This window comes from Ambystoma mexicanum, chromosome 10, assembly GCF_040938575.1.
Source record: "Ambystoma mexicanum isolate Mex_15411 chromosome 10, UKY_AmexF1_1, whole genome shotgun sequence".
NCBI lineage: Eukaryota > Metazoa > Chordata > Amphibia > Caudata > Ambystomatidae > Ambystoma > Ambystoma mexicanum.
Window position 1 is genome coordinate 20,522,570 of NC_090932.1, and position 22,928 is coordinate 20,545,497.

General features: G+C 41.5%; 1 protein-coding gene across 3 annotated transcripts in view; it reads left to right on the top strand.

Annotated features, from left to right (window-relative positions):
• LOC138491108 (probable cation-transporting ATPase 13A4) overlaps positions 1–22,928 on the top strand; it is a 1,567,030-nt gene that overhangs the window by 514,525 nt on the left and 1,029,577 nt on the right. For all 3 annotated transcript variants that reach the window (XM_069617430.1, XM_069617431.1, XM_069617432.1), the window contains exon 8: positions 1,755–1,827. In XM_069617430.1, the coding sequence (XP_069473531.1) occupies positions 1,755–1,827 (73 nt within the window). The remainder of the gene's footprint in view (positions 1–1,754; positions 1,828–22,928) is intronic.

Below are 22,928 nucleotides of genomic sequence, written 5' to 3' on the forward strand. Positions count from 1 at the left end.
GTAACCTGCCCTTTTCATCCAGGAAGACCTGCACTGTACAGCAGAGCTTCTGCACCGCTTCCACAGTAACCTGCCCTTTTCATCCAGGAAGACCTGCACTGTGCAGCAGAACTTCTGCACCTCTGCCTGCCGCTTCCACAGTAACCTGCACTTTTCATCCAGGAAGACCTTGATAAATAGGCTTCACTTTAAATAGTTTTGGTAAATGACTGGAAACCCAAGACAATTGTGCGCGTGTAACTGAATTGGTTGACAAGAGAATTGTGATTTATTGTACATCACAAACAATAAGTGAAAATAAATATATTAAAGTGGCCATCCGACAGGTGTTTCAACCTTGATGCAGGTCTTTCTAAAGGCTAGGAGAATAAGATACGGTGAGCTGCCACGGTGGTGAGTGGATACACCCCTCAGAAGAGAGTGGTTAGTGTAAGGGAAAGCCTGTGTGGGTCGGCGCTTGGTAAATGAAATGATCTGTAGCTGCAGAAGTGCAGTGTTGCCAACCTTTCGGCGAAATGAATTTGATGTCAAGGCAGCAGGTGCCGTCCGAGGTGTGTGCGGACAAATGGAAAAGTGGGCTTCTCCGCCGGTCAGCCTTGGGGTGCGGCTGAAAAGTCACAATTCAGTTGAATCAGAAGGAGTTATTTGGCACGGCTCAGAAACGTGCATGCTCCAGCGTTCGCCTAAACAACGCCGTGCCAGCTAACTCCTTCTGATTCAACTGAATTGTGTCTTTTCAGCCGCACCCCAAGGCTTACAGGCCGAGAAGCCTACCTTTCTGGGAGTTCACCAGGGCCCGTCTCGTCCAACATCTCCCGCCGCAGGTTTCATGAGACAGCATCAAAAGCCATCTGGAGAGCTACAAAGACTCGCTGGATTCCTCTTTACAAAAGCTTACATTTCTAGAGCGTCAATCAAATGCCTGCTCCACTGGGCATATCCCTGTCCTGAACCTTGCCTGGAAGTACAATTTAAGTCTTTTCTACTCGCTTCAAATTCTAGACGATTGGCTGAGACTCACCCATAAGCTTTTAGGAGGGAAATTACATGGGAGATGTGGCGATAACTGCAGGCTAAACCATGATCTTCCGTCGTGGAAATTGGGACAATTATGACACCTTCTGAGCTGCTGGGAAAAGTCACTAAGCATTAAGTTCATAAGAATTTAGGAAAGGGACCCCTCTTATGGGCTCTGGTCTAGATAAGTCACTGGGCAACCAGCTGATGCCTGGCACTTTCCTGTTTTTTAAGAGGCTGAAGGTTCCCCAATCTGCATGCAGGGGGTGGGGGAGATGGTATCCGTGTAGACGCCACAACAGCAAGATCCTAAGCAGCAGAGCGTGGGACTGCAGAGGAAGCACAAATCACATAGATGACTAGTCTACATGGTGCACGGCATGCAAGTTTGTTGCCACCTCTGCGGACTAATGCATGCTAGCCCCGCCTCCTTCCCAGATTGCACCACACTTGCAGCTGCATCTGGTCTTGCACCCCTTGGCTTGGATTGTAACATCGTGTAGCCAGCCCCTGGACTTGGGGACTGGAACGGGTGTAGCAGGTTCCTTGAGAGATGTTTTCATTTTTTTTTATTTATGCAAGTACCATAACATCACTGAGCATGCAAAGAAAAGTCCTGTTTAGGAAGACAAAGGGAATTTTCAGTAATGTGGAAATATGCAATACGTTTTCCTCCTATTGACATGTGCATCTATTTTCTTTCTAACACGCCCACCCCTCCGCCCCTCCTTTGCCAGCAATCGGTCAAACTGCACAAACTGGTCGAGGAGCACAACTGTGGTGTGGTCACTGTGTGCCTGAAAAATGGAGGTGAGTTGCAGTCAATTGACAAGATTCTTAGTCATGAAATGGAGATGTTCTGAAGAATGCTCATGTCAGAGTTCTACTAGTTAGAAATGTGCTGAAGAATGTTAACTTCTCAGTGTGTGGTGCAGCCTATCAGATGTCATGTCATAGTTCTGCTAGTTAAGGATGTGCTGAAGAATATAAACTTCAGAGATGTGCTGAAGAATGTTAACTTCACAGTCTGGGGTGCAGCCTATCAGGTGTCATGTCATAGTTCTGCTAGTTAGGGATGTGCTGAAGAATGTTAACTTCAGAGATGTGCTGAAGAATGTTAACTTCTCAGTGTGTGGTGCAGCCTATCAGATGTCATGTCATAGTTATACTGTGTGGTTCCGCCTATCAGATGTCATAGTTCTGCTAGTTAGAGATGTGCTGAAGAATGTTAACTTCAGAGTCTGTGGTGCAGCCTATCAGGTGTCATGTCATAGTTTTGCTAGTTAGGGATGTGCTGAAGAATATAAACTTCAGAAATGTTCTGAAGAATGTTAACTTCACAGTCTGTGGTGCAGCCTATCAGGTGTCATGTCATAGTTCTGCTAGTTAGGGATGTGCCGAAGAATATAAACTTCAGAGATGTGCTGAAGAATGTTAACTTCACAGTGTGGGGTGCAGCCTATCAGGTGTCATGTCATAGTTCTGCTAGTTAGGGATGTGCTGAATAATATAAACTTCAGAGATGTGCTTAAGAATGTTAACTTCACAGTCTGTGGTGCAGCCTATCCGATGTCATGTCATAGTTCTACTAGTTAGGGATGTGCTGAAGAATATAAACTTCAGAGATGTGCTGAAGAATGTTAACTTCTCAGTGTGTGGTGCAGCCTATCAGATGTCATGTCATAGTTCTGCTCTGTGGTTCAGCCTATCAGATGTCATAGTTCTGCTGGTTAGAGATGTGCTGAATAATGTTAACTTCACAGTCTGTGGTGCAGCCTATCAGGTGTCATGTCATAGTTCTGCTAGTTAGGGATGTGCTGAAGAATATAACCTTCGTAGATGTGCTGAAGAATGTTAACTTCACAGACTGTGGTGCAGCCTATCAGATGTCATGTCATAGTTCTGCTAGTTAGGGATGTGCTGAAGAATATAAACTTCAGAGATGTGCTGAAGAATGTTAACTTCTTAGTGTGTGGTGCAGCCTATCAGATGTCATGTCATAGTTCTGCTGTGTGGTTCAGGCTATCAGATGTCATAGTTCTGCTAGTTAGGGATGTGCTGAAGAATGTTAACTTCACAGTCTGTGGTGCACCCTATCAGGTGTCATGTCATAGTTCTGCTAGTTAGGGATGTGCTGAAGAATATAAACTTCAGAGATGTGCTGAAGAATGTTAACTTCACAGTCTGTGGTGCAGCCTATCAGGTGTCATGTCATAGTTCTGATAGTTAGGGATGTGCTGAAGAATATAAACTTCAGAGATGTGCTGAAGAATGTTAACTTCTCAGTGTGTGGTGCAGCCAATAAGATGTCATGTCATAGTTCTGCTGTGTGGTTCAGGCTATCAGATGTCATAGTTCTGCTAGTTAGGGATGTGCTGAAGAATGTTAACTTCACAGTCTGTGGTGCAGCCTATCAGGTGTCATGTCATAGTTCTGCTAGTTAGGGATGTGCTGAAGAATATAAACTTCAGAAATGTGCTGAAGAATGTTAACTTCACAGTCTGTGGTGCAGCCTATCAGGTGTCATGTCATAGTTCTGCTAGTTAGGGATGTGCTGAAGAATATAAACTTCAGAGATGTGCTGAAGAATGTTAACTTCACAGTCTGTGGTGCAGCCTATCAGGTGTCATGTCAAAGTTCTGCTAGTTAGGGATGTGCTGAAGAATATAAACTTCAGAGATGTGCTGAAGAATGTTAACTTCTCAGTGTGTGGTGCAGCCGATAAGATGTCATGTCATAGTTCTGCTGTGTGGTTCAGCCTATTAGATGTCATAGTTCTGCTAGTTAGAGATGTGCTGAAGAATGTTAACTTCACAGTCTGTGGTGCAGCCTATCAGGTGTCATGTCATAGTTCTGCTAGTTAGGGATGTGCTGAAGAATATAAACTTCAGAGATGTGCTGAAGAATGTTAACTTCACAGTCTGGGGTGCAGCCTATCAGATGTCATGTCATAGTTCTGCTAGTTAGGGATGTGCTGAAGAATATAAACTTCAGAGATGTGCTGAAGAATGTTAACTTCTTAGTGTGTGGTGCAGCCTATCAGATGTCATGTCATAGTTCTGCTGTGTGGTTCAGGCTATCAGATGCCATAGTTCTGCTAGTTAGAGATGTGCTGAAGAATGTTAACTTCACAGTCTGTGGTGCAGGCTATCAGGTTTCATGTCATAGTTCTGCTAGTTAGAGAAGTGCTGAAGAATGTTAACTTCAGAGTCTGTGGTGCAGCCTATCAGGTGTCATGTCATAGTTTTGCTAGTTAGGGATGTGCTGAAGAATATAAACTTCAGAAATGTTCTGAAGAATGTTAACTTCACAGTCTGTGGTGCAGCCTATCAGGTGTCATGTCATAGTTCTGCTAGTTAGGGATGTGCCGAAGAATATAAACTTCAGAGATGTGCTGAAGAATGTTAACTTCACAGTCTGGGGTGCAGCCTATCAGGTGTCATGTCATAGTTCTGCTAGTTAGGGATGTGCTGAATAATATAAACTTCAGAGATGTGCTTAAGAATGTTAACTTCACAGTATGTGGTGCAGCCTATCAGATGTCATGTCATAGTTCTACTAGTTAGGGATGTGCTGAAGAATATAAACTTCAGAGATGTGCTGAAGAATGTTAACTTCTCAGTGTGTGGTGCAGCCTATCAGATGTCATGTCATAGTTCTGCTCTGTGGTTCAGCCTATCAGATGTCATAGTTCTGCTGGTTAGAGATGTGCTGAAGAATGTTAACTTCACAGTCTGTGGTGCAGCCTGTCAGGTGTCATGTCATAGTTCTGCTAGTTAGGGATGTGCTGAAGAATATAAACTTCAAAGATGTGCTAAAGAATGTTAACTTCACAGTTTGTGGTGCAGCCTATCAGGTGTTATGTCATAGTTCTGCTAGTTAGGGATGTGCTGAAGAATATAACCTTCAGAGATGTGCTGAAGAATGTTAACTTCACAGTCTGTGGTGCAGCCTATCAGATGTCATGTCATAGTTCTGCTAGTTAGGGATGTGCTGAAGAATATAAACTTCAGAGATGTGCTGAAGAATGTTAACTTCTTAGTGTGTGGTGCAGCCTATCAGATGTCATGTCATAGTTCTGCTCTGTGGTTCAGCCTATCAGATGTCATAGTTCTGCTGGTTAGAGATGTGCTGAATAATGTTAACTTCACAGTCTGTGGTGCAGCCTATCAGGTGTCATGTCATAGTTCTGCTAGTTAGGGATGTGCTGAAGAATATAACCTTCGTAGATGTGCTGAAGAATGTTAACTTCACAGACTGTGGTGCAGCCTATCAGATGTCATGTCATAATTCTGCTAGTTAGGGATGTGCTGAAGAATATAAACTTCAGAGATGTGCTGAAGAATGTTAACTTCTTAGTGTGTGGTGCAGCCTATCAGATGTCATGTCATAGTTCTGCTGTGTGGTTCAGGCTATCAGATGTCAAAGTTCTGCTATTTAGGGATGTGCTGAAGAATGTTAACTTCACAGTCTGTGGTGCAGCCTATCAGGTGTCATGTCATAGTTCTGCTAGTTAGGGATGTGCTGAAGAATATAAACTTCAGAAATGTGCTGAAGAATGTTAACTTCACAGTCTGTGGTGCAGCCTATCAGGTGTCATGTCATAGTTCTGCTAGTTAGGGATGTGCTGAAGAATATAAACTTCAGAGATGTGCTGAAGAATGTTAACTTCACAGTCTGTGGTGCAGCCTATCAGGTGTCATGTCATAGTTCTGATAGTTAGGGATGTGCTGAAGAATATAAACTTCAGAGATGTGCTGAAGAATGTTAACTTCTCAGTGTGTGGTGCAGCCGATAAGATGTCATGTCATAGTTCTGCTGTGTGGTTCAGGCTATCAGATGTCATAGTTCTGCTAGTTAGGGATGTGCTGAAGAATGTTAACTTCACAGTCTGTGGTGCAGCCTATCAGGTGTCATGTCATAGTTCTGCTAGTTAGGGATGTGCTGAAGAATATAAACTTCAGAAATGTGCTGAAGAATGTTAACTTCACAGTCTGTGGTGCAGCTTATCAGGTGTCATGTCATAGTTCTGCTAGTTAGGGATGTGCTGAAGAATATAAACTTCAGAGATGTGCTGAAGAATGTTAACTTCACAGTCTGTGGTGCAGCCTATCAGGTGTCATGTCATAGTTCTGCTAGTTAGGGATGTGCTGAAGAATATAAACTTCAGAGATGTGCTGAAGAATGTTAACTTCTCAGTGTGTGGTGCAGCCGATAAGATGTCATGTCATAGTTCTGCTGTGTGGTTCAGCCTATTAGATGTCATAGTTCTGCTAGTTAGAGATGTGCTGAAGAATGTTAACTTCACAGTCTGTGGTGCAGCCTATCAGGTGTCATGTCATAGTTCTGCTAGTTAGGGATGTGCTGAAGAATATAAACTTCAGAGATGTGCTGAAGAATGTTAACTTCTCAGTGTGTGGTGCAGCCGATAAGATGTCATGTCATAGTTCTGCTGTGTGGTTCAGCCTATTAGATGTCATAGTTCTGCTAGTTTGAGATGTGCTGAAGAATGTTAACTTCACAGTCTGTGGTGCAGCCTATCAGGTGTCATGTCATAGTTCTGCTAGTTAGGGATGTGCTGAAGAATATAAACTTCAGAGATGTGCTGAAGAATGTTAACTTCTTAGTGTGTGGTGCAGCCTATCAGATGTCATGTCATAGTTCTGCTGTGTGGTTCAGGCTATCAGATGCCATAGTTCTGCTAGTTAGAGATGTGCTGAAGAATGTTAACTTCACAGTCTGTGGTGCAGGCTATCAGGTTTCATGTCATAGTTCTGCTAGTTAGAGATGTGCTGAAGAATGTTAACTTCAGAGTCTGTGGTGCAGCCTATCAGGTGTCATGTCATAGTTTTGCTAGTTAGGGATGTGCTGAAGAATATAAACTTCAGAAATGTTCTGAAGAATGTTAACTTCACAGTCTGTGGTGCAGCCTATCAGGTGTCATGTCATAGTTCTGCTAGTTAGGGATGTGCCGAAGAATATAAACTTCAGAGATGTGCTGAAGAATGTTAACTTCACAGTCTGGGGTGCAGCCTATCAGGTGTCATGTCATAGTTCTGCTAGTTAGGGATGTGCTGAATAATATAAACTTCAGAGATGTGCTTAAGAATGTTAACTTCACAGTATGTGGTGCAGCCTATCAGATGTCATGTCATAGTTCTACTAGTTAGGGATGTGCTGAAGAATATAAACTTCAGAGATGTGCTGAAGAATGTTAACTTCTCAGTGTGTGGTGCAGCCTATCAGATGTCATGTCATAGTTCTGCTCTGTGGTTCAGCCTATCAGATGTCATAGTTCTGCTGGTTAGAGATGTGCTGAAGAATGTTAACTTCACAGTCTGTGGTGCAGCCTGTCAGGTGTCATGTCATAGTTCTGCTAGTTAGGGATGTGCTGAAGAATATAAACTTCAAAGATGTGCTAAAGAATGTTAACTTCACAGTCTGTGGTGCAGCCTATCAGGTGTTATGTCATAGTTCTGCTAGTTAGGGATGTGCTGAAGAATATAACCTTCAGAGATGTGCTGAAGAATGTTAACTTCACAGTCTGTGGTGCAGCCTATCAGATGTCATGTCATAGTTCTGCTAGTTAGGGATGTGCTGAAGAATATAAACTTCAGAGATGTGCTGAAGAATGTTAACTTCTTAGTGTGTGGTGCAGCCTATCAGATGTCATGTCATAGTTCTGCTCTGTGGTTCAGCCTATCAGATGTCATAGTTCTGCTGGTTAGAGATGTGCTGAATAATGTTAACTTCACAGTCTGTGGTGCAGCCTATCAGGTGTCATGTCATAGTTCTGCTAGTTAGGGATGTGCTGAAGAATATAACCTTCGTAGATGTGCTGAAGAATGTTAACTTCACAGACTGTGGTGCAGCCTATCAGATGTCATGTCATAGTTCTGCTAGTTAGGGATGTGCTGAAGAATATAAACTTCAGAGATGTGCTGAAGAATGTTAACTTCTTAGTGTGTGGTGCAGCCTATCAGATGTCATGTCATAGTTCTGCTGTGTGGTTCAGGCTATCAGATGTCAAAGTTCTGCTATTTAGGGATGTGCTGAAGAATGTTAACTTCACAGTCTGTGGTGCAGCCTATCAGGTGTCATGTCATAGTTCTGCTAGTTAGGGATGTGCTGAAGAATATAAACTTCAGAAATGTGCTGAAGAATGTTAACTTCACAGTCTGTGGTGCAGCCTATCAGGTGTCATGTCATAGTTCTGCTAGTTAGGGATGTGCTGAAGAATATAAACTTCAGAGATGTGCTGAAGAATGTTAACTTCACAGTCTGTGGTGCAGCCTATCAGGTGTCATGTCATAGTTCTGATAGTTAGGGATGTGCTGAAGAATATAAACTTCAGAGATGTGCTGAAGAATGTTAACTTCTCAGTGTGTGGTGCAGCCGATAAGATGTCATGTCATAGTTCTGCTGTGTGGTTCAGGCTATCAGATGTCATAGTTCTGCTAGTTAGGGATGTGCTGAAGAATGTTAACTTCACAGTCTGTGGTGCAGCCTATCAGGTGTCATGTCATAGTTCTGCTAGTTAGGGATGTGCTGAAGAATATAAACTTCAGAAATGTGCTGAAGAATGTTAACTTCACAGTCTGTGGTGCAGCTTATCAGGTGTCATGTCATAGTTCTGCTAGTTAGGGATGTGCTGAAGAATATAAACTTCAGAGATGTGCTGAAGAATGTTAACTTCACAGTCTGTGGTGCAGCCTATCAGGTGTCATGTCATAGTTCTGCTAGTTAGGGATGTGCTGAAGAATATAAACTTCAGAGATGTGCTGAAGAATGTTAACTTCTCAGTGTGTGGTGCAGCCGATAAGATGTCATGTCATAGTTCTGCTGTGTGGTTCAGCCTATTAGATGTCATAGTTCTGCTAGTTAGAGATGTGCTGAAGAATGTTAACTTCACAGTCTGTGGTGCAGCCTATCAGGTGTCATGTCATAGTTCTGCTAGTTAGGGATGTGCTGAAGAATATAAACTTCAGAGATGTGCTGAAGAATGTTAACTTCACAGTCTGTGGTGCAGCCTATCAGGTGTCATGTCATAGTTCTGCTAGTTAGGGATGTGCTGAAGAATATAAACTTCAGAGATGTGCTGAAGAATGTTAACTTCTCAGTGTGTGGTGCAGCCGATAAGATGTCATGTCATAGTTCTGCTGTGTGGTTCAGCCTATTAGATGTCATAGTTCTGCTAGTTAGAGATGTGCTGAAGAATGTTAACTTCACAGTCTGTGGTGCAGCCTATCAGGTGTCATGTCATAGTTCTGCTAGTTAGGGATGTGCTGAAGAATATAAACTTCAGAGATGTGCTGAAGAATGTTAACTTCTTAGTGTGTGGTGCAGCCTATCAGATGTCATGTCATAGTTCTGCTGTGTGGTTCAGGCTATCAGATGCCATAGTTCTGCTAGTTAGAGATGTGCTGAAGAATGTTAACTTCACAGTCTGTGGTGCAGGCTATCAGGTTTCATGTCATAGTTCTGCTAGTTAGGGATGTGCTGAAGAATATAAACTTCAGAGATGTGCTGAAGAATGTTAACTTCACAGTCTGTGGTGCAGCCTATCAGGTGTCATGTCATAGTTCTGCTAGTTAGGGATGTGCTGAAGAATATAAACTTCAGAGATGTGCTGAAGAATGTTAACTTCTCAGTGTGTGGTGCAGCCGATAAGTTGTCATGTCATAGTTCTGCTGTGTGGTTCAGCCTATTAGATGTCATAGTTCTGCTAGTTAGAGATGTGCTGAAGAATGTTAACTTCACAGTCTGTGGTGCAGCCTATCAGGTGTCATGTCATAGTTCTGCTAGTTAGGGATGTGCTGAAGAATATAAACTTCAGAGATGTGCTGAAGAATGTTAACTTCACAGTCTGGGGTGCAGCCTATCAGGTGTCATGTCATAGTTCTGCTAGTTAGGGATGTGCTGAAGAATATAACCTTCAGAGATGTGCTGAAGAATGTTAACTTCACAGTCTGTGGTGCAGCCTATCAGGTGTTATGTCATAGTTCTGCTAGTTAGGGATGTGCTGAAGAATATAACCTTCAGAGATGTGCTGAAGAATGTTAACTTCACAGTCTGTGGTGCAGCCTATCAGATGTCATGTCATAGTTCTGCTAGTTAGGGATGTGCTGAAGAATATAAACTTCAGAGATGTGCTGAAGAATGTTAACTTCTTAGTGTGTGGTGCAGCCTATCAGATGTCATGTCATAGTTCTGCTCTGTGGTTCAGCCTATCAGATGTCATAGTTCTGCTGGTTAGAGATGTGCTGAAGAATGTTAACTTCACAGTCTGTGGTGCAGCCCGTCAGGTGTCATGTCATAGTTCTGCTAGTTAGGGATGTGCTGAAGAATATAAACTTCAAAGATGTGCTGAAGAATGTTAACTTCACAGTCTGTGGTGCAGCCTATCAGGTGTTATGTCATAGTTCTGCTAGTTAGGGATGTGCTGAAGAATATAACCTTCAGAGATGTGCTGAAGAATGTTAACGTCACAGTCTGTGGTGCAGCCTATCAGATGTCATGTCATAGTTCTGCTAGTTAGGGATGTGCTGAAGAATATAAACTTCAGAGATGTGCTGAAGAATGTTAACTTCTTAGTGTGTGGTGCAGCCTATCAGATGTCATGTCATAGTTCTGCTCTGTGGTTCAGCCTATCAGATGTCATAGTTCTGCTGGTTAGAGATGTGCTGAAGAATGTTAACTTCACAGTCTGTGGTGCAGCCTATCAGGTGTCATGTCATAGTTCTGCTAGTTAGGGATGTGCTGAAGAATATAAACTTCAAAGATGTGCTTAAGAATGTTAACTTCACAGTCTGTGGTGCAGCCTATCAGGTGTCATGTCATAGTTCTGCTAGTTAGGGATGTGCTGAAGAATATAACCTTCAGAGAGGTGCTGAAGAATGTTAACTTCACAGACTGTGGTGCAGCCTATCAGATGTCATGTCATAGTTCTGCTAGTTAGGGATGTGCTGAAGAATATAAACTTCAAAGATGTGCTTAAGAATGTTAACTTCACAGTCTGTGGTGCAGCCTATCAGGTGTCATGTCATAGTTCTACTAGTTAGGGATGTGCTGAAGAATATAACCTTCATAGATGTGCTTAAGAATGTTAACTTCACAGACTGTGGTGCAGCCTATCAGATGTCATGTCATATTTCTGCTAGTTAGGGATGTGCTGAAGAATATAAACTTCAGAGATGTGCTGAAGAATGTTAACTTCTTAGTGTGTGGTGCAGCCTATCAGATGTCATGTCATAGTTCTGCTGTGTGGTTCAGGCTATCAGATGTCATAGTTCTGCTAGTTAGGGATGTGCTGAAGAATGTTAACTTCACAGTCTGTGGTGCAGCCTATCAGGTGTCATGTCATAGTTCTGCTAGTTAGGGATGTGCCGAAGAATATAAACTTCAGAAATGTGCTGAAGAATGTTAACTTCACAGTCTGTGGTGCAGCCTATCAGGTGTCATGTCATAGTTCTGCTAGTTAGGGATGTGCTGAAGAATATAAACTTCAGAGATGTGCTGAAGAATGTTAACTTCTCAGTGTGTGGTGCAGCCGATAAGATGTCATGTCATAGTTCTGCTGTGTGGTTCAGCCTATTAGATGTCATAGTTCTGCTAGTTAGAGATGTGCTGAAGAATGTTAACTTCACAGTCTGTGGTGCAGCCTATCAGGTGTCATGTCATAGTTCTGCTAGTTAGGGATGTGCTGAAGAATATAAACTTCAGAGATGTGCTGAAGAATGTTAACTTCACAGTCTGGGGTGCAGCCTATCAGGTGTCATGTCATAGTTCTGCTAGTTAGGGATGTGCTGAAGAATATAACCTTCAGAGATGTGCTGAAGAATGTTAACTTCACAGTCTGTGGTGCAGCCTATCAGGTGTTATGTCATAGTTCTGCTAGTTAGGGATGTGCTGAAGAATATAACCTTCAGAGATGTGCTGAAGAATGTTAACTTCACAGTCTGTGGTGCAGCCTATCAGATGTCATGTCATAGTTCTGCTAGTTAGGGATGTGCTGAAGAATATAAACTTCAGAGATGTGCTGAAGAATGTTAACTTCTTAGTGTGTGGTGCAGCCTATCAGATGTCATGTCATAGTTCTGCTCTGTGGTTCAGCCTATCAGATGTCATAGTTCTGCTGGTTAGAGATGTGCTGAAGAATGTTAACTTCACAGTCTGTGGTGCAGCCCGTCAGGTGTCATGTCATAGTTCTGCTAGTTAGGGATGTGCTGAAGAATATAAACTTCAAAGATGTGCTGAAGAATGTTAACTTCACAGTCTGTGGTGCAGCCTATCAGGTGTTATGTCATAGTTCTGCTAGTTAGGGATGTGCTGAAGAATATAACCTTCAGAGATGTGCTGAAGAATGTTAACGTCACAGTCTGTGGTGCAGCCTATCAGATGTCATGTCATAGTTCTGCTAGTTAGGGATGTGCTGAAGAATATAAACTTCAGAGATGTGCTGAAGAATGTTAACTTCTTAGTGTGTGGTGCAGCCTATCAGATGTCATGTCATAGTTCTGCTCTGTGGTTCAGCCTATCAGATGTCATAGTTCTGCTGGTTAGAGATGTGCTGAAGAATGTTAACTTCACAGTCTGTGGTGCAGCCTATCAGGTGTCATGTCATAGTTCTGCTAGTTAGGGATGTGCTGAAGAATATAAACTTCAAAGATGTGCTTAAGAATGTTAACTTCACAGTCTGTGGTGCAGCCTATCAGGTGTCATGTCATAGTTCTGCTAGTTAGGGATGTGCTGAAGAATATAACCTTCAGAGAGGTGCTGAAGAATGTTAACTTCACAGACTGTGGTGCAGCCTATCAGATGTCATGTCATAGTTCTGCTAGTTAGGGATGTGCTGAAGAATATAAACTTCAAAGATGTGCTTAAGAATGTTAACTTCACAGTCTGTGGTGCAGCCTATCAGGTGTCATGTCATAGTTCTGCTAGTTAGGGATGTGCTGAAGAATATAACCTTCATAGATGTGCTGAAGAATGTTAACTTCACAGACTGTGGTGCAGCCTATCAGATGTCATGTCATATTTCTGCTAGTTAGGGATGTGCTGAAGAATATAAACTTCAGAGATGTGCTGAAGAATGTTAACTTCTTAGTGTGTGGTGCAGCCTATCAGATGTCATGTCATAGTTCTGCTGTGTGGTTCAGGCTATCAGATGTCATAGTTCTGCTAGTTAGGGATGTGCTGAAGAATGTTAACTTCACAGTCTGTGGTGCAGCCTATCAGGTGTCATGTCATAGTTCTGCTAGTTAGGGATGTGCCGAAGAATATAAACTTCAGAAATGTGCTGAAGAATGTTAACTTCACAGTCTGTGGTGCAGCCTATCAGGTGTCATGTCTTAGTTCTGCTAGTTAGGGATGTGCTGAAGAATATAAACTTCAGAGATGTGCTGAAGAATGTTAACTTCACAGTCTGTGGTGCAGCCTATCAGGTGTCATGTCATAGTTCTGATAGTTAGGGATGTGCTGAAGAATATAAACTTCAGAGATGTGCTGAAGAATGTTAACTTCTCAGTGTGTGGTGCAGCCGATAAGATGTCATGTCATAGTTCTGCTGTGTGGTTCAGCCTATTAGATGTCATAGTTCTGCTAGTCAGAGATGTGCTGAAGAATGTTAACTTCACAGTCTGTGTTGCAGCCTATCAGGTGTCATGTCATAGTTCTGCTAGTTAGGGATGTGCTGAAGAATATAACCTTCAGAGATGTGCTGAAGAATGTTAACTTCACAGTCTGTGGTGCAGCCTATCAGATGTCATGTCATAGTTCTGCTAGTTAGGGATGTGCTGAAGAATATAAACTTCAGAGATGTGCTGAAGAATGTTAACTTCTTAGTGTGTGGTGCAGCCTATCAGATGTCATGTCATAGTTCTGCTGTGTGGTTCAGGCTATCAGATGCCATAGTTCTGCTAGTTAGAGATGTGCTGAAGAATGTTAACTTCACAGTCTGTGGTGCAGGCTATCAGGTTTCATGTCATAGTTCTGCTAGTTAGGGATGTGCTGAAGAATATAAACTTCAGAAATGTGATGAAGAATGTTAACTTCACAGTCTGTGGTGCAGCCTATCAGGTGTCATGTTATAGTTCTGCTAGTTAGGGATGTGCTGAAGAATATAAACTTCAGAGATGTGCTGAAGAATGTTAACTTCACAGTCTGTGGTTCAGCCTATCAGGTGTCATGTCATAGTTCTGCTAGTTAGGGATGTGCTGAAGAATATAAACTTCAGAGATGTGCTGAAGAATGTTAACTTCTCAGTGTGTGGTGCAGCCGATAAGATGTCATGTCATAGTTCTGCTGTGTAGTTCAGCCTATTAGATGTCATAGTTCTGCTAGTTAGAGATGTGCTGAAGAATATAAACTTCAGAGATGTGCTGAAGAATGTTAACTTCTCAGTGTGTGGTGCAGCCGATAAGTTGTCATGTCATAGTTCTGCTGTGTGGTTCAGCCTATTAGATGTCATAGTTCTGCTAGTTAGAGATGTGCTGAAGAATATTAACTTCACAGTCTGTGGTTCAGCCTATCAGGTGTCATGTCATAGTTCTGCTAGTTAGAGATGTGCTGAAGAATATAAACTTCAGAGATGTGCTGAAGAATGTTAACTTCTCAGTGTGTGGTGCAGCCGATAAGTTGTCATGTCATAGTTCTGCTGTGTGGTTCAGCCTATTAGATGTCATAGTTCTGCTAGTTAGAGATGTGCTGAAGAATGTTAACTTCACAGTCTGTGGTGCAGCCTATCAGGTGTCATGTCATAGTTCTGCTAGTTAGGGATGTGCTGAAGAATATAAACTTCAGAGATGTGCTGAAGAATGTTAACTTCACAGTCTGGGGTGCAGCCTATCAGGTGTCATGTCATAGTTCTGCTAGTTAGGGATGTGCTGAAGAATATAACCTTCAGAGATGTGCTGAAGAATGTTAACTTCTTAGTGTGTGGTGCAGCCTATCAGATGTCATGTCATAGTTCTGCTGTGTGGTTCAGGCTATCAGATGTCATAATTCTGCTAGTTAGAGATGTGCTGAAGAATGTTAACTTCACAGTCTGTGGTGCAGCCTATCAGGTGTCATGTCATAGTTCTGCTAGTTAGGGATGTGCTGAAGAATATAAACTTCAGAAATGTGCTGAAGAATGTTAACTTCACAGTCTGTGGTGCAGCCTATCAGGTGTCATGTCATAGTTCTGCTAGTTAGGGATGTGCTGAAGAATATAAACTTCAGAGATGTGCTGAAGAATGTTAACTTCACAGTCTGTGGTGCAGCCTATCAGGTGTCATGTCATAGTTCTGCTAGTTAGGGATGTGCTGAAGAATATAAACTTCAAAGATGTGCTGAAGAATGTTAACTTCACAGTCTGTGGTGCAGCCTATCAGGTGTCATGTCATAGTTCTGCTAGTTAGGGATGTGCTGAAGAATATAAACTTCAGAGATGTGCTGAAGAATGTTAACTTCTTAGTGTGTTGTATAGCCTATCAGATGTCATGTCATAGTTCTGCTGTGTGGTTCAGGCTATCAGATGTCATAGTTCTGCTAGTTAGAGATGTGCTGAAGAATATAAACTTCAGAGATGTTCTGAAGAATGTTAACTTCACAGTCTGTGGTGCAGCCTATCAGATATCATGTCATAGTTCTGCTAGCTAGATATGTGCTGAAGAATGTCAACTTTACACTGTGTGGTGCAGCCTATCAGATGTCATGTCATAGTTCTGCTAATTAGAGATGTGCTGAAGAATGTTAAATTCGCAGTGTGTGGTGCCGCCTATTAGATGTCATGTCACAGTTCTGCTAGTTAGAGATGTGCTGAAGAATGTTAACTTTACAGTGTGTTGTGCAGCCTATCAGATGTCATGTCATAGTTCTGCTAGTTAGAAATGTGCCGAAGAATGTTAACTTTACAGTGTGTGGTGCAGCCTATCAGATGTCATGTCATAGTTCTGCTAGTTAGAGATGTGTCGAAAGAATGTTAACTTTACAGTGTGTGGTGCAGCCTATCAGATGTCGTGTCACAGTTCAGCTAGTTAGAGATGTGCCGAAGAATGTTAACTTCACAGTCTGTGGTGCAGCCTATCAGATGTCATGTCACAGTTCTGCTAGTTAGAGATATGCTGAAGAATGTTAACTTCAGAGATGTGCTGAAGAATGTTAACTTCTCAGTGTGTGGTGCAGCCGATCAGATGTCATGTCATGGTTCTGCTGTGTGGTTCAGCCTATCAGATGTCATAGTTCTGCTAGTTAGAGATGTGCTGAAGAATGTTAACTTCACAGTCTGTGGTGCAGCCTATCAGGTGTCATGTCATAGGTCTGCTAGTTAGGGATGTGCAGAAGAATATAAACTTCACAGATGTGCTGAAGAATGTTAACTTCACGGTCTGGGGTGCAGCCTATCAGGTGTCATGTCATAGTTCTGCTAGTTCGGGATGTGCTGAAGAATATAAACTTCAGGTATGTGCTGAAGAATGTTAACTTCTTAGTGTGTGGTGCAGCCTATCAGATGTCATGTCATAGTTCTGCTGTGTGGTTCAGGCTATCAGATGTCATAGTTCTGCTGGTTAGAGATGTGCTGAAGAATGTTAACTTCACAGTCTGTGGTGCAGCCTGTCAGGTGTCATGTCATAGTTCTGCTAGTTAGGGATGTGCTGAAGAATATAAACTTCAAAGATGTGCTGAAGAATGTTAACTCCACAGTCTGTGGTGCAGCCTATCAGGTGTCATGTCATAGTTCTGCTAGTTAGGGATGTGCTGAAGAATATAAACTTCATAGATGTGCTTAAGAATGTTAACTTCACAGTCTGTGGTGCAGCCTATCAGGTGTCATGTCATAGTTCTGCTAGTTAGGGATGTGCTGAAGAATATAAACTTCAGAGATGTGCTGAATAATGTTAACTTCTCAGAGTGTGGTGCAGCCTATCAGATGTCACGTCATAGTTCTGCTGTGTGGTTCAGCCTATCAGATGTCATAGTTCTGCTAGTTAGAGATGTGCTGAAGAATGTTAACTTCACAGTCTGTGCTGCAGCCTATCAGGTTTCATGTCATAGTTCTGCTAGTTAGGGATGTGCTGAAGAATATAAACTTCAGAGATGTGATGAAGAATGTTAACTTCACAGTCTGTGGTGCAGCCTATCAGGTATCATGGCATAGTTCTGCTAGTTAGGGATGTGCTGAAGAATATAAACTTCAGAGATGTGCTGAAGAATGTTAACTTCTAGGTGTGTGGTGCAGCCTATTAGATGTCATGTCATAGTTCTGCTGTGTGGTTCAGCCTATCAGATGTCATAGTTCTGCTAGTTAGAGATGTGCTGAAGAATGTTAACGTCAGAGTCTGCGGTGCAGCCTATCAGGTGTCATGTCATAGTTTTGCTAGTTAGGGATGTGCTGAAGAATATAAACTTCAGAGATGTGCTGAAGAATGTTAACTTCACAGTCTGTGGTGCAGCCTATCAGGTGTCATGTCATAGTTCTGCTAGTTAGGGATGTGCTGAAGAATATAAACTTCAGAGATGTGCTGAAGAATGTTAATTTCTCAGTGTGTGGTGCAGCCTATCAGATGTCATGTCATAGTTCTGCTGTGTGGTTCAGGCTATCAGATGTCATAGTTCTGCTAGTTAGAGATGTGCCGAAGAATGTTAACTTCACAGTCTGTGGTGCAGCCTATAAGATGTCATGTCATAGTTCTGCTAGTTAGGGATGTGCTGAAGAATATAAACTTCAGAGATGTGCTGAAGAATGTTAACTTCTCAGAGTGTGGTGCAGCCTATCAGATGTCACGTCATAGTTCTGCTGTGTGGTTCAGCCTATCAGATGGCATAGTTCTGCTAGTTAGAGATGTGCTGAAGAATGTTAACTTCACAGTCTGTGCTGCAGCCTATCAGGTGTCATGTCATAGTTCTGCTAGTTAGGGATGTGCTGAAGAATATAAACTTCAGAGATGTGATGAAGAATGTTAACTTCACAGTCTGTGGTGCAGCCTATCAGGTATCATGGCATAGTTCTGCTAGTTAGGGATGTGCTGAAGAATATAAACTTTAGAGATGTGCTGAAGAATGTTAACTTCTAGGTGTGTGGTGCAGCCTATCAGATGTCATGTCATAGTTCTGCTGTGTGGTTCAGCCTATCAGATGTCATAGTTCTGCTAGTTAGAGATGTGCTGAAGAATGTTAACGTCAGAGTCTGCGGTGCAGCCTATCAGGTGTCATGTCATAGTTTTGCTAGTTAGGGATGTGCTGAAGAATATAAACTTCAGAGATGTGCTGAAGAATGTTAACTTCACAGTCTGTGGTGCAGCCTATCAGGTGTCATGTCATAGTTCTGCTAGTTAGGGATGTGCTGAAGAATATAAACTTCAGGTATGTGCTGAAGAATGTTTACTTTTCAGTGTCTGGTGAAGCCTATCAGGTGTCATGTCACAGTTCTGCTAGCTAGATATGTGCTGAAGAATGTCAACTTTACACTGTGTGGTGCAGCCTATCAGATGTCATGTCATAGTTCTGCTAATTAGAGATGTGCTGAAGAATGTTAAATTCGCAGTGTGTGGTGCCGCCTATTAGATGTCATGTCACAGTTCTGCTAGTTAGAGACGTGCTGAAGAATGTTAACTTTACAGTGTGTTGTGCAGCCTATCAGATGTCATGTCATAGTTCTGCTAGTTAGAAATGTGCCAAAGAATGTTAACTTTACAGTGTGTGGTGCAGCCTATCAGATGTCATGTCATAGTTCTGCTAGTTAGAGATGTGCCGAAAGAATGTTAACTTTACAGTGTGTGGTGCAGCCTATCAGATGTCGTGTCACAGTTCAGCTAGTTAGAGATGTGCCGAAGAATGTTAACTTCACAGTCTGTGGTGCAGCCTATCAGATGTCATGTCACAGTTCCGCTAGTTACAGATATGCTGAAGAATGTTAACTTCACATTGTGTGGTGCAGCCTGCCAGATGTCAGGTCATCGTTCTGCTAGTTAGGGATGTGCTGAAGAATGTTAACATTAGGGATGTGCTGAAGAATGCATCAGATGTTATGTCATAGTTCTGTGCTGAAGAATGTTAATTTCACAGTGTGTGGTGCAGCCTATCAGATGATATGTCATAGTTCTGCTAATTTGAGATGTGCTGAAGAATGTTAACTTCACAGTGTGTGGTGCAGCCTATCAGATGTCATGTCATAGTTCTGCTAGTTAGGGATGTGCTGAAGAATGTTAACTTTACAGTGTTTGGTGCAGCCTATCAAATTATCAACAGTTTACCGTCAACATTCATTAAATTAGCGCTGTAGAACAAATGATTCAATCAGTTTTTAATAATCATTTCTATGAGAAAACACATAATAGCTTAAATAAGCGGTGGGTCAATCTCATTCACTTTACGTAAAACAATCGTGCATTGTTTAAAAAGACAAACAACTTTGTTGTGACACTTAAACTTTGCCAATGGAATTAGTGGCTTCTGTCTTATTGACAGGGGTTTGGTTCAGTAATCAGTGTGGGGAGCAGTTGCTGTCTCACACTGTTCATGGGAACTAAGTTGGGTTGTTGAATCATCAGTCTAGTATTCATTCTAGATGTTAGAACTCGACATGTTTCAGTTCTTACAACAATTTATAGAACTTTCTTCAGGAGTAGTGTCATATTCTAAAAAACAACAACTAAGACAACAATTTTAGAGCGTGCTATCATTGCGCATCTTTTGGGTTGATGGGTTCTTTTGCCAGTGTTTAGTGTTAAACTTGTATGTTCTTGCTGTAGCTGTTGATAACAAGTAAGTATAAAAAGGTATCAGCTTTAGATGCTAATTGCACTTTGTAGATACATTTAATTTATCAGACATGGCTAGGTTAAATAATTACCTAGTAAAGCCAGAGACGAGTGGTTATTGAGGAGGGGTATTCCTGTATAATGCAGGCTTTAATCCTCTAGGCCCATAATGGGCTCTTTAATAGGGCTACTAGGACCTGCAAGTTTAATTTGCATAAGTTAAAAAACTGCTGTCAGTTTAGACTGGCTTAATCTCCTTAAACGCATGAAGTGTAATCAATAATTGCTTACCATAAATCGAGGGGCAATTCTTCAAGATTTTAACAATGTTGGGACCGAGGTTAACAGGTAATCAGTCCTTCATTGTAGAGCGGGTCCTTTCATAGAGCAAAGGTACTCAAATGAGTCTGAAAAATATTTATTTACTCTTATAACCTCTAGTTGTGTTAAGAAGTAGTGGGCATATAATTGTAGACGTTGTATTGAGAGCTCACCTTAATGATGTACGAGTAGTGCATGCTGTTGGTGGCTTTACTAAATAAAGTCTTCTTCGGTATCTGCCAGTGTGAAAACCGTAAGTGGGTTTCTAGAAGTAAAATGACACGTATAGTGGCTATTAGTTGTTAGGTCGGCAGTTCTGAAAAAGCCTATTTTGTCGGTATCTCGGGGTACGTTGTCTCCCTGATATTTACAGAAAAGTCTGTGAAGGAAAAAAGGAGAGTGGTTACCTTTGTTCGTTTGACTCAGACTGATCGACTGTGCTCGCTCGGTCCCAACAAATTCGCAATGCTGTTTCGATGTGGATAGCAGTCGCCATCTTGGGTGTAGGAAGTTATATAGGCTATGTAGTCCTTTTTTAATCTCTAAGTTGATCGCTGGAAGTTACCGCGCTGTTAGCTTAGTGTCAATGAGTAGTAGATAAGCAGGGACCGGTCATAATACCGCTAATAGAGGTATATTATTAACTGAATAAGACTCGAGTATAAACAGCTAACCTTTGTAAGGAGGGAATATATACACGATAGACCGCGAAGAAAGGCCATATGGTTACTAAATATTCCCTTGTCAGTCTCTAACGCAGTATATTATAAATTCCGTTGTAGTTCTTTATGGATTAGTAGTGAGTGGTTATAAATACTCAGGGGAATAGGATAATAGTATCCAACCTCTGTGGAGAACTAGAGTTCTGTATTAAAAAATGGAATCATTCCGCTGTGTGGCTAATACAAAAATGACTCTTAGAGCAGACAGGGGAGATAGATTACATTTTGTGCAATTCTCTTGCTTCGTTGCGCTCTGTTTTGTCACTTTTGGTCTGGAAAATGAGTCTTTGCTGCTTTTCAAGTAGTATTTTTTTCTTTTTCAGGGGGTCTTTGTCTTTGATCATAAGCAGAACTGTCCATTTGAAATCTTCACTTGAGTGGTTGTATTCTAAATAGTGTTTGACCATAGGTGCCATTAAAGTTTTATTTCTGATGCAGCTTCTGTGTTCTATCATACGGGTTTTTACTTTCTGGGTGATATTAACTATATAATTTTTGCCGCATGGGCATGTTATCATATATATGACATATTCTGAATTGCAGTTCGTCAGTTGCATCTGTTTCCATGGTGAACCATAGACCTATCTCTGCTTCTTAAGATTTTTTGGTAAATTTGCATACTGAACATTGTCTGCATGGGTAATGGCCAATAAGTGGGCTCAGCCCCCATGTGGTGGTTAAATTATCTAGTTCAGGTGGTTTAACTCTGAATTTGCTACTACTTACCTTGTTTCTGATCCTGGTGGATTTTCTATAGGCGAAGAGTGGACAAGGAAGTTTGCTAGTAGATTGATTAAAAATCTTCCATTGTTTACGCACAATATTGGTTATAGATAGACTCAAATTAGTGAATGTATTTAAACTGACTAATCTATCATCTAGAGGTTTTGTCACTTTATCTTCAAGTAGGGATTCCCGGTTATTATTAAAGGCTCTTTTAGCTGCTTTACGTATCAGTTTTTCTGGGTATTCTCGATTTCTCCGTTTTTGAGAGAGAATGCCTGTTTCTTGTTCATAGGATTCTTTTGTGCTACTGTTTCTTTTCAGTCGCAGAAATTGACCATAGGGAAGGTTATTTTTCAAACGTTCGACGTGGTGACTATGGTAATGGAGCAGGGAGTTCTTATCCGTGCTTTTGTGGTAAGGTCGTACTAATAGGGTTCCTAATTGATTGAAGATGGTTAGGTCAAGGAAATTAATTTCTTCTTTTTCGATCATCATAGTGAATTGTAAATGGCGATTCTGTTGATTGAGCCATACTACAAAGGTTTTAGCCTCCTCTTTAGTTCCTTTCCATATGACAATTATATCATCTATATACCTAACCCAAGATTGTAAATGAGTTTGGAAGGGATTGTTGTGATAGATATGTTTTTCTCAAAGAGTTCGACATATAGGTTTGCCACACTCGGTGCCATGGTAGCTCCCATGGCAGTCCCTTCTATCTGCTGGTAAAACTGACCTTGGAATTCAAAGAAGTTTTTAGTTAGTGCAACTTCTATGCACCACAAGATGAAAGATGTCGGAACTGGGTCCTCGTTTAGCCTTTTGAGTAGTATTTCCTCTAATGTTTCTATAGTTTATTGTTGAGGAATATTGGTATACAGAGAAACGATATCCAAAGTGATAAGATATTGCGTTTTGGTATCGTATGGGAGGTTTTCATAGCGTTTAATGACATCTTTAGTATCTTTTAGATATGATTCCATTTTGGTAACATAGTTTTTCAAGTAATGGTCAGCAAATTTTTAGAGTGGTTCTAAGATGGAGTTTATACCAGTTACTATAGGTCGTCCCGGAGGTTTACTTAAGGTCTTATGAATCTTGGGTAAGCAGTAGAAGGTAGGTGTTGAGGGATCTGTGTTGGTTAGGAATTTGCATTCCTGACGACTTATCCATCCTCTGTCTTTGGCTTTTTCTGCTTTTAACTCGATCATTTGTAATAGTTCCTTAGTGGGGTTTTCTGGTAATTTTCTATAGTATTGTGTGCTATTTAACTGATTAAGACACTCATCCACATAGTCTTTTTTATCGAGGATGACTATACCTCCTCCTTTGTCGGCTCTTTTTATTATAATATCCTAATTTTTAGAGAGATTATTTAATGCATTCATTTCTAAATGACTGA